General features: G+C 37.6%; 2 protein-coding genes across 2 annotated transcripts in view; one reads left to right on the top strand and one right to left on the bottom strand.

Annotated features, from left to right (window-relative positions):
• Positions 1 to 338: 338 nt before the first annotated feature.
• Positions 339 to 3,974, bottom strand: hic2 (hypermethylated in cancer 2). The gene is given in 4 exon segments (XM_062435215.1): positions 339 to 360; positions 1,297 to 1,361; positions 1,363 to 2,472; positions 3,756 to 3,974. Coding segments are annotated over 4 exon segments (1,416 nt in total).
• Positions 3,975 to 8,961: 4,987 nt separating this feature from the next.
• Positions 8,962 to 13,092, top strand: part of marveld2a (MARVEL domain containing 2a) — a 32,248-nt gene continuing 28,117 nt past the window's right edge. The window contains exons 1-2 of the mRNA XM_062435216.1: positions 8,962 to 9,101; positions 12,459 to 12,785. The gene's annotated coding sequence lies outside the window, so the exon portion shown is untranslated. The remainder of the gene's footprint in view (positions 9,102 to 12,458; positions 12,786 to 13,092) is intronic.

Below are 13,092 nucleotides of genomic sequence, written 5' to 3' on the forward strand. Positions count from 1 at the left end.
TATGGATTTATTTTATGTGGGCCAAAGAATATCTTCACTCACTGTCTTCTTTAGCAGTTTCCGTTCAGCTTTGCAGAGAGTTTGACTTCAGTTTTTTTTGTCAAACTGTTTTAAGGTCAAGAATGAAGTTTCACACTGATAATTTTAATATATTTAATGAAATTCTGTAACACAGAAACCAAAATATGTTATAACATTAAATAAATAGTTATAAATATGACAATAAACGAGCATTTAAACTTTAAAATACATTCAGAACAAGTTGCTTTTTTCCTGCTTTGTCCGTTAATCATTCATTCGATTAATTTCACATGTTTCTATCACCTCATTGAAAACAGTCAGAAGGAGGAAGTGATTATCCTGAGAAAAGATAATAATATACACAGGTATGAACATAATTTTATACACAACAGTTATACAACTATTGTATAGCAGCTACTATAATCTAGATCAAACAATCATATTAGTAAGAATGAAATGTGTTTAAACATGAGGTAGTGGGCAACAGTGGAAGAAGTATTCAGATCCTTTACTTAAGTAAAAATACCAATACAGCAATGTAAAAATACTTACAAGTAAAAGTGCTGCATGAAAAAATCCTCCTTAAGTAAAAGAACACAAGCAGCAAATTTGTAAAGTATTGCAGTAAAAGTAGTGGTTTGGTCCCTCTGACTGATAGATTATTATATATGACATCATTAGATTATTAATAGTTAAGCATTAGTGTTAGAGCAGCATGTTACTGTTGTAGCTGCTGGAGGTGGAGCTAGTTTACACTACTTTATATACAGTTATCTAGTTTAGTCCATGGTTCCCAACCTAGGGGTGGGGCCCCTCCAAAGGGTCAGCAAATAAATGTGAGGGGTGGTGAGATGATTAATGGGAGAGGAAAGAAGAACAAACTAAGTTCTGATACACAAATGTGTTTTCAGTTTTTGGACTTTTTCTCTCATCTTTGATTTTTGCTGAAAAATTGGATCATTTGAACATTTATTCAAATGAAAGCATGTGAGAAGTTTAGAGGGAAAAATCACTATTTGGTGGAGCTGTTAACAACTCATAGACATCTGAAATGTGAGCCCGACTACACACTGCTTTTTGGTTTCATCTTTAACAATGTGTTGCATTTTAAAAGCTTGTTATATTATCCATTGTGTCAAATCTTCATTTGAAAAGTAACTAAAGCTGTCAAATAAATGTAGTGGAGTAGAAAGTAGGCTACAATATTTCCCTCTGAGATGTAGAAAGTAGCATCACATGGAAATACTACAGTATAGAGCAGAGTTAGAACGGTACATGAGGACTGTCTTTAAATGACTGATGACGTTGCATAGCTGCATGAACTTCACGCACAGCTGTAACACACAGCTGGTACGGTTTCTCTCGCGTGTGAATCCGCATGTGCTCCATTTTGCGGTACTGTCGCGTGAAGCGCATGCCACACTCGTCGCACGCAAAGGGCTTGAGCGCGAGGTGGCTGCGCCTGTGTCGGGTCATTGTGCCCCGTTGGGTGAACTGTTTCCCGCAGACGTCGCAGGAGACCGGCCTGCTGAGTCGGTGGCTCCTCTCGTGCTGCCTGAGAAGAGCAGCATCCATGTAGCTCCGACTGCACACGGAGCACACGTGAGAGGCCGGCCTCATGTCTGGATCCTCAACATCCACCTTAATGAGACTTCTCTCCTCTGCAGCCTCCACCAGCTCCTCAGCAGCGTGTGACTCTACATGAGCGATAAGCTGCTCTGAGCTCGGGAAGCCTTTCCCACATGGGATGCACATGTACAAGCTGCCCTGCAGAGCAAACCCAGGCTGTGGTTGATGGTAGATGTAGCTCGCCTGCTTGTTTCCATTCAGCTCTTTGCCTTCACTGCGCTCTACCTTGTTCTTTAAGGCCCAATGTTCCTGTCTAAACTCGGCACGGCCCTCCAGCTCTGTGGACACCCTCCACTCTGCTTGGATCAGCTCTGCACTTTCCACTTCCTGCCTTTTTGTTCCAACACTTCCTCCCAAACAGCCGTCCCTATGGGATCGGGGCCTCCTTTGTGCTGCCATTTGATGGGAATCAGTTGGGTGTGACTGCTCAGGGTTATCATTAGGTGAGGCATTGTTGCTGCTGGAGTTTGAGGGGCTCTGCTGCAGGCTGCTGGCTGATGGGCCGAGCCTCGTTTCAACTCTGTCATTCATCTCAGGGGTCATCGTCCCCTCGAGTTCAACCTGCACCAGTTTATGACTCTTTCCGTCCTCCGTGGGTCCTGATTTGTAGCTGTGGTCTACTTGAGGTTGGCCGTTGGGGGTTAAGGAGGAGATGATGGAGGATGGCGGGTTGCTCGGCCTGCAGGGTTTAAGTTTTCTGCGGCAGAGAGCTTCCAAATCGTACAGCTGCAGGTAGGAAGCAGCTCTGAGGAGGGCAGACATATCTTTATCACTGACGTGGTGAGAGGAGGGAAGCTGGCCGGTGTAGATGAAGTCTAACACCTGATAGAAGTGGAAAAGAAGTCTGATGAGCCACATTCATGAAGGCATTTATAACCATGAAAAGTTGCTTTATCAATTGATCATTTACATACAGTCAGATTTGACCTATTTTCACATTTAAGAGCAGTAAAAACGTTTTTCTTTGCAGCCTTTTAGTCTTCTAATCTGACCAAGAATATACAAAAATAGAAATATTTACCCTAACCCTTATTAAAAACATTTGTGTGAAGCTGATCCATATATTTGTTTAGATGTTTAGATTGACCCATATTTATTGGGGAAAAAAGAAAAAATACTGTTGCACTCTTCACATTTAATACATTATTCAGTGAACTAGGATCACTATACTGTATATGTGAATGTAAATGTAAGTATGAACTCTCTCTCTGCTCTCTGAAAGCTTCATAAAGGATTAATCACACTATTTATCTGTGACTGATGATGTGTTTATGAATGATTTGTTGTGAAGTTTGGTGTAGAGACTAATTATGAAGGGATGCTGTGAAGGGTCTAAGTATGAACAGTATTGAGAGTTAATAAGAAAAACACTAAATTAATTCATCGACAACTAATTTAACATTTAAAACTGCAGGCCTGATGGATTATCATACAAAACTGTTCATTTATGATATATTAACTTTTGAAATAGCAGGTTACTGATATATGCCGTGTCTCAAATCTCACACTTCTGTACTTACACTTGATGTTTTGAGTGCATAAGTTGCATTCACACTGGGAAGAATGGAAAAATGCATTGCACTATGAGCACTCAAAGCAGTCTCTACACAAGTAAATACAGAGTTTACACAGTGTACTGACAGAAATATGTGATATGAGACGGAGCCAAAGTTTTGCTGAGGGCTTTTTAGAGACAGAGAAACTCAAGACTAATTTTTTAACGACTTAGTAACATTTATAATTACCATAATTAATGACGCTGGAAGGCCTCCCTGATGAACTAAAGAGCTAAATAAAACAGAACGTTTGACGATAGCAAAACATATTTCCTATAAATAGCTTATAAAGATTTCATAATCCAAATTTCAAGTTTATTTTTTTGTTTCTCAGGACCAAAGTGCATGAGCAGACAGAATAAATAACTAATCATAGCTAAGAAATACATAAGGACAATTAAAAGACAATAAGGCAGCAGTAGTTAATTAAAAAAAAGACCAGTGCTATACTAAAATAAAGTGCAATCAAGTCCTTCACAAAGCAGAGAGCTTAATCTATTAACCATTAATAAAGCCACTAATTAACATGTGGTTCTTTATGTTTCTCACCTGTCTGAACACCTGGGGCTTCACTCTCTGTGTGTCCAGAGTGATCATGTTGTCTCGCAGCAGCAGAGGGTTAAAGTATCCGCTGCAGGCCGCCAGGATGTTCTTATGAGCCCTGAACAGAGCGTTTTCCACCACGATGATCACGTCACACAGGTATCCTCTGGATCTCTGCTGGTTCAGCTGCAACAAAAGCTGCTTGGTGTAATTTGGTTGCTCCATCTCAAAGACACACACCTGGTAGACTGTACAGATAGACAGAGGAATATGCAGTCATTTATGATTTAATGCATCTCTTCATAATTACTGCTGTTAGATTGAAAGGCAGTTTTTAACACTTATTATACACAATATTCACACATCCACACACACAAAAATATCATTAAGAATAGTTTTCATCCTTTTCTAGATATGTGCGAATGATTAACAATGAAGGCGTTATTTGGTATTTTTTTTATTTCATAAGAGTTGCTTTTTTTTATATGAAGCCCAAGATGCCAACTAACACTCAGCATCAGTTGTAGGTCTGTGAAGCTTTAATCCTCACTGTAAAGAAAATCAAATTAAACTAAAAATGATCCAATATTCCCCCCAAAAAACAAAGATTAGAGAAAAGTCTCCCAAAATGTCTGTAGCAGAACTTTGTTTTTATATTTTTACCCATTAATCCTCTCCTTAAACTACTCAAATGAAATATTTTTATAAATATATTTACATAGTAGGTCTACTAAAATAAAAACTACATGTGTTAAATAAAGTAGTTAAAACAAGCTCTAACCTTTACCAACTACAGCAGTAAAATGTATTTTACTTAATTTCTATTTTGTAGCTACTTTTTTTTTTACCATTTTACCAAATTATTACTATTTTTTATTTTCTATCTTATGTTACATTGATGTTTCTTTTCCTTTCTTCCCTCTTATTTTGGTCTTTTTAAACATTGCTTCATGTTCCTTTTAGGTGCTTTTAATTTGAAGTACTTGGTGTGTATAATTTCTTTTGTTGTAAAGCAATTTTGTATGAAAGGTGTTATTATTAAAATATATCAGATAAATGTGCCTTTTTTATTTTACTTTTGATGCTTGAAGTGTTAGTGAGTTTTTTTAATGAAGTATTTTATCATTATTGTGTTGGTACTTTTATTTAAGTAAATAATCAGATTTCTTGTTATAAGTTTAAAAAAAAAGCTTAACCTGATAAAGGTGAAACTGCAGATAAAAAAAACAGAAAATCATAGCTCACAAAGTCCATAAATGTGTGCATGTTCAGTTTGGTAATTTCACTCTGAAGCACTAAAGTCCACCTCATGGGGGCGCTAGAGAAATAATCCAAAATTGAGATTTCTCAATGGTGGACTGACCAACTGGAGCCACGCCGCTGGTGTTTTCTAAAAATACTTTTAACGGATCATCAAGGCTGCTATCAGGGAGACAAAGGTGGTAAAAATAGACAAGATCGAGTGCCACACCCTGTCCGGCTCTATCTGCTGTGGGACAGATACACAGACAATGACAATGACAATCATACTGCAGCATTGTGTTCACATGAAACTCAGAAACCAACCTGAACCTTAACATGAATACTGAGCATGAATCTACGACCTTTATGTGTGTTTGGAAGGGATTTTATTTCGATTTTCCAGTTAATCTACACTTCATGAGAGACTAATCTACATCAAATCTACATCTACCTAATAATCAAGTAAAACGAAGCAAGACACATATCACACATATAAAACAAACAAGTTCAACCTCTATCTTTATATCTGATCAACTTAAATACATGAAATATACAGTAACTGACCATAATCATGCACCACAGATAGGTCTAAGTACACCCAACACCGGTCAACAATAACAATAGATTTCTAATATTTAAGTTTCTTGAATACATCTGATGCAAAAAAAAAGAAGCCAAAATCCAACCCTGCAGATTCCTCACTGTGTGTCATGTGATGTACACAATCTAGAAAAGTACGAAATGATGGATTAAAAGTAGGTTTCACCACCAATATCGCTTATAAAAACTGCTTTATAGAAATCGTGGTTTCTACAGTTTAGTTTTCTAATCCAAATCAATAGTTTTACAGTAGAAGGTGTCATATACCAAACACATTGTAAAGCTCTGTGCAGCAAACTTATGATTTTGGGTTAAACAAAATGATTAGACTGTAATCATTGCTCATTTTAATTAAGTACATCTCTGGGTTGATTTTCCCAGTTTTAGCCGCTATAACAATCTCTTATTTTGACTCAGTTTTACACACAACAAGCTCGAGTTTTGGCTGAATGAACGTCACAAATGTATTGTTTCTTGTACAAAATGATGTACATATGACACTCAAAGGTTACACAATCTATCAACAGTCAGTAACAAACAATGACAGGTTGTCATGAATATATCTGCTGATAAGAACAAGAGAAGTGTCTGTTCATCTTATCTCGCCGGACGCTTCTTTAAAAGAAACAGAAAAAAAAACATGTTTCAGTAATCTAAGTGGTGCACATGTGACTGGCTCGTAGCCAGTAAATCCCAGTTAGAGTCTGACTGAGAGAGTGAAGCTGTTTTATCAATGAATCCTCGACTTGTTTGTTACAACTGATGGAAGAAGTATCCAGATAGGATACTTTAATTAAGAAACTATATTTTAAAAAGGACTCCATTATTAGTTAAAGTCCTGCATTCAAAGTCTTAGTATCCCTTAGACCTGGTTATATCTTACTGTTTATAAAGCATAAGATAGAAATTATTACCCAATTCTGTGTTAGACCATTTCTTTAAGCACTTAATTTTAATCTTTATCAGGTTATAGAACAATGAACAACCAACAACAAGTCAACCCCGCCCCAAACAAGGCTGACAAAGAAATAAATAAAATAATGTATATAGCATTATGTAAATGCACACTCACCAACCTATAGACGCGCTCATACGCCAAAATAATGTATATTTAAACTTTTTTTGTGGAAATTATGGTCAATAGGACTCATTTAAATGAAATTATATCCCAACTGGAGGGCTAAATTAGACATATTTCCAACAACAATCCATCATTTGTTGTTAGAGCAGAGGAGACATTTTGGAAATATGTCAATTATTTATCTTTCTCTGCTTCCACCTTATATAATATAAAGTAAAATTGCTTCATATGAACCTACCAGGTCTGAACAGGTGAAGATGCCGAAGTCTGCAGACAGTCAAATACCAGCGAAGTAAGAGTCACAGAGATGCATCATAAACTATTTAATTAATATTGTTTAAAAGGAAACATATGATGAGAAGATGCACGCTGACAAACCTCCTGCAGAAATGAACCGAAGTGACAACCACAGAGAAGAGGATCACTGAACTACAGATGGTGACTGATAAATCTTCTTCTTCTTCAACCACCAAACAGTACCAGTGTTTTATATAATGTGGTAATAACAAGGATGAATACTGTCTCTACTCCTGCTTATAGACAATATCATATACAAAATATAATAGACTTGTAAATATACAATATAAAGTAATATCCAATCCAATCCCAGTTTATTTGTTATGCACTTTAAAACAACCACATTAGGCAAGGCAAGGCAGTTTTATTTATATAACATTTAACAGAAAAAATTGAAAAAAACATGGAATTTGAGAAATTAGACCACCAAACATTAGACCAAAATGCTGCACAGAAGAATAAATAAAAGACATAACAGCTCACATGAGGCATAAAATCACATATAAAATACAAATAAAATAAATTAAAAGACATAAAACATGAGTCAAAATAATAGCCATGCAATTAAAACAATTCAAATCAAATCAAATAAAGTCTACGTCTTACTAGGTGGACAAGAGATGGGTTTTAAGAAGAGAATAATATACCAAAATTAACAATATAAAGATGTATATCAAAAGCACAGCAGCAGATTTAACAACAGAGACGGTCATTTAATAAAATAAAGAAACACTAGTATGCATATATATCCAAATATTCATATTAATATGTCATGAAGTGCAGAGCAGATGCAGGAACTGAAGAATATATTGTAGATGTTTATATACTTTCTATATTGTGATATTGTGAAGTTTCTACCTCAATATATATATATATATATATATATATATATATATATATATATGTATATCATTTATACCTTAATAAGTCAGGAACTGGACACAGAAGTACAGAGAGGCCTTCTTATTAATATATTATAAACTTATTTTACTTGCACAGAATTATTGTTTTGCACATTCTGGGAATATTTTAATTACACAGGTACTTCTCATGTGTCACTACAACACTGCAAACATCACTGATAGCCTTTATTGCATTCCTTATAACATATATCAGATTTCTTACGTGTGTATATTAACGGACATGGCTGCAAACTTGTTTTCTTTACCACACAGTGCCATCTAGTGTTCACCTCTCATATCACTAAGACTTTTTTTCTCCACAGTCCTGCAGCCAGTTTTAAAACTTATTATCACTCTTTTTACAGAAGTGTTAAGTCTCATTCATGCAATGTATGTGCAAACTATGCCATGTGTGATCTTTGAGTTAAAGTTAGTTAAGTTTATAAAAGAGCGCCACCTGCTGCAACAGTGATGGCAATAACAGCATGCATGGCAGTATCTTTATTAAAGTGAATTGGTGATGAATTACCCTCCATAATCAATAATAGCCATTTTAAAGATATAGATATATTTCACTTTTCAAACCATATGATAGAAAGTGCTTCGCAAGGCAATGAAGCAAAGATAAACACTATTAAAATGCAGCAATGCTTCCAAGATAAAACAATAAAAAGACAAAATATAGTGCAAACATAATTAAACAAGGAAATACTTGTACTACATCAAGCTCATAATACTGTAAGTAGTACTTACTTTAATACATTAACTATTGCAGTAAAAGTACATAAATATTATGAGTGATGTAGTATGCAGTATTACAGTAAAAGTACATAAGTATTATGAGCTTGATGTAACTACATCATGCAGTACTTTTACTTATAATGGAGTATTTTATTTTACAGTGCTTTATTTATATGTACATTACATGTCAGCAGATACTGTGACTCAGTAATATTTGCTTTACCTCGTTATCACACAGAGTCAATCAGTCCCAGTAACAGTGTGTGTGTGTGTGTGTGTGTGTGTGTGTGTGTGTGTGTGTGTGTGTGTGTGTGTGTGTGTGTGTGTGTGTGTGAAGCTGTTCACCTGAGACACACACACACACACACAGGTGAACGTCTCCACTGTGTGACGTCACCGGGATGGGCAGGTCACGTGGGGCGGTGCTGCGGTGTAACGTTACTGAAATGGGAGAAAGGAGACGCGGGGAAGAAAAGGGAAGCAAACACGGTAGGAGAGCAACTCACTCTCTCATTACATCCTCTAACAGAAGTATACATTAGTGCTTTATGGTCGGGTATTGATTAGGATCGGTTTAGTGTTTAAAATGTAGACTTTTTTAAGGTTTAAAGGTGAACACGGCGGTAAACTTAGCTGCAACAGGCAGGACGAGGAGTGAAGTTTACCTTCCTCAGCCGCCTCTCACTTAAACTAGCCAAAAAACTACATTTAAAGTGACGTTTTAGGGAGTTATGATCAGTAATTCATTCATAAAGTAACATTAAACACGGTTATGGTTTAACATGGAGTCAAATTTAAGTGTTTTTGGGTCTTTTTTTCACCACAACGTAACCGAGTCCTTTGGCTGTGTGCCAGCTTGAAACGTTCACACAGGTCTGATTTACCTTGGTGTTTATTAGTAGGCCTGCGTTACACACATACATAAATAAATATATATATATATATATATATATATATATATATATATATATATATATATATCCTTCCTACCCACTGCCTCACTCACATAATGCACCCTGAACCTAACTATTTACCTATGTATTTATTGTGCCTTTAACATGCACTTTTTATCCATATACTCATTGTGCTTTTATACTGGGTTCTAGCAATGCTGAGGGTGTGTTTTTATGTATTCTTAGGTATTTTGTATGATTTCAACGTTTGTTGTCTTTGTGCCATGTATTGCTGCTTTGACATTTTACATTTCCCCTCTGGGATTAATAAAATAAATATATCTATCTATCTACCTATGTACTACACACACATACACACACACACACACACACACACACACACATATATACTACACACACACACACACACACACACACACACACATATCTCACACACACATACTACTCACACACACTACTCACACACACACATATACCACACACACACACACATACTACTCACACACACACACATATACTACTCATACACAGGCACACACACCTACATATACTAATCACACACACACACACACACATACCACTCTCTCACACACACACACCCACACATATACCACACACACACACACACACACACACACACACACACACACACATACATACCACTCTCTCTCTCTCTCACACACACACACACACACACACACACACACACACATACACACACATATACTACTCACACACTATTTATGCTTCTTGCTGGCTTGTTGTCTCTGCTGGTATTTGCATTACTTCACTATAATGTTAATTGCAAATCTGTAGAAATGAGTTTGAATTAAAACGTCACATTTGAGCTCAGGGAGATAATTGTTATAGATTATTAGGGCCCGAGCACTGACCAGTCAGTGAGGGACCTATTGCTTTTGCCAAGATTCTTATTATTATTATTCAAGTGACGCCAAATGAATCGCATTTTTGGTGGCCTGAACATACATGAAAACTCATGAAATTCTGCACACACGTCACATCTGGTGAAAATTTATTTAATTCAATGTGATTGGACGCAAGCGTGGTAAGGGGACTCGCTAGCGCCCCCACACGTCGGATCATGTGACCAAAAATGTTCTCGGATCTGCATGAAATTGTAATATGTCATAGCTCTCATCGGATCATGGGGAAATTATTTTTGTGGAATTTTTTTACCAAACAGGAAGTCTCCCACGCGGCGTGGCGTGCACCGCTTTTCATTTTTCGAACACCACTTTGAAGACTTTATGATGTTCACAGAATCATAAAACCTGCCACGTAGGTTTCAAATCATGAGCTCTTTCATCTGATACCACATTTGCCCAATATTTTGCCCCAACAGCTCAGTAGCGCCCCCTAATGCCTTTTCCCACTTAGGATGTACTGACAAGCTCTAAAAACTCACCAAATTGGACACACTGCTCAAGACTCACGAATATTATTTTTTGGTATAACCGCAACCTTTTAAGTGCCAAAATGACTGAAATTTAGGATTCATATATATCATGACCAGACGCACAAAAAAGCCTCTTGGACCCATACCCTAAGTCCAACAGGAAGTCGGCCATTTTGGATCACAGGTGCATTTTTTCCGCCACAGGTGCATTTTTTCAGCCCTCGTACTTTAACGAACTCCTCCTGCAGTTTTGACTTCAAATTGGAACTGTATCATCCTCAGACCTTGATGATGTAAACTTGATGACAGATTTTACCTACGTTATACCAGGTGGGCGTGGCAGTCGTTTGTTTGTATAAACAAACAACTCCTTATAACTCCTCAATACATTGTCGGATGTTTATACATGCAGTGCGTGAAATGTCACACCTGGTGAAGCCGTTTCAATTTCAACATCATTGGGGGTGGGTATGGCAAGGGGTCTCCATAGCGCCCCCTAACAGCAGGTCATGTGACCAAAAACTTTGTCTGATCTTCGTGAAATTTACAGGACTCATAGCACTCATGGGTAAACCCCCAAATTAATTTTTTCAAAATTTTCGCTCTAACAGGAAGTCGGTTATTGTGCATTTCCTGCGTCAATTTTCCGTTTTTCCAACAGCATTTAGAGGACTTTTCCATCTTCACAGAATCACCAAAATGCCCACATAGGTTCACACTCAGGAGCCCTTTCATTTGAGACCATAACTGCCCCTGGGCGTGGCACAACAGCTCAATAGCGCCCCCTACTGCCTTTATCCATTTTGTACATTTTCACAAACTCCTACACTCACCAAATGGTACACATACGTCAACAGTCACACATATTGACTACTGACAAAGTTTGGGATTTTTAAGTGAGAAGATGACTCCACAGCGCCCCCTGGAAGATTTCAAAGTTTAAGCCCCGCCTACCACATTAACATAGAGAAATGAAATCGACACGGCCTATGTATCATGTACAGACGCACAAAAAAGCCTCTTGGACCCATACCCTAAGTCCAACAGGAAGTTGGCCATCCAGTCTAAAATGTTCAACCTGGATGATTTTTATTATTATTATAGTTTTACGCCTTTTTGACAGCCTAAACATGCCCCAAAACTCACCAAAACTTGCAATCATGTCCGATCCGGCGAAGAATTTGATATTCTAAGGATCGCGGAAATGGCCGACGCAAAAATGGATTAATAGCGCCCCCTAGAAAATTTAAAAAATCAAGCCCCTCGACTCAGATCAACGTAGACAAACCAAATTCATGAAACACATTTATCATGTCCAGACGCACTAAAAAGCCTCTTGGACCCATAGCCTAAGTCCAACAGGAAGTCGGTCATCCAGGCAAAAATGCTCAATCTTGATGCTTTTTTGGCCCTTCACCACATTCCTTTGTGCTGAGAAGTCACCCAGACTCATTTGTGCTCTTAGTTTGCCATCTAGTGGAGACATTAACCCCTTCAAACAATGTTCCATTACAGCAGCAGGAGCAAAGACCTTTACATGGCTGCTGTCAATGCCCTGCGACTGCGACAAGCACTGACGTTCCTGCGTATGAAGACCTCTACCTGCGCGCCCTCTGACTGCGCCACAGTCCGACGTGCATGGATGTGCGAGGGCCCTTCGACACTGCTTGCAGTTTTAATCATTATTATTATTATTATTATTATTATCATCATTAATATTAATATCTGTGTGTTTTTCTTCTTTCCGCAGGTGATTCCTCGGCTCTCTGTGTGTTTAAACAAGGTTTGCATTCTGACCTGCAAGCCAATGTAAGTCGTGTTGAGTGACTGCGTGTGAAAGAGGTATTCAAGCACAGTTCATCTTTTATTTTAAAACCCGACTTGACTCTCAAGATCATAAAGAAATGGGGCTTTTTTTTTCATTTTTTAACGGGTCAAGAATGTATTTTTGTGGTGCGTTTAAGGACTCGTAGAAAGCAGTTATTACAGTAAAGAGGGGGGGGGGGATTTGTTCTGCTTCTGTTTTTCTTTTTGTGTTTTTTTTTGGTCGCAACACAAAAATGCATTCTTGACTCGTCTTGCATGGAGGAGGCTGGGATAACATCTGCACTCAGGAGGGGCTGAAGGGGCTTTTCTCTTCTCTGGTGAC

The sequence above is a fragment of the Scomber scombrus genome, chromosome 15 (assembly GCF_963691925.1).
Source record: "Scomber scombrus chromosome 15, fScoSco1.1, whole genome shotgun sequence".
Classification (NCBI taxonomy): domain Eukaryota; kingdom Metazoa; phylum Chordata; class Actinopteri; order Scombriformes; family Scombridae; genus Scomber; species Scomber scombrus.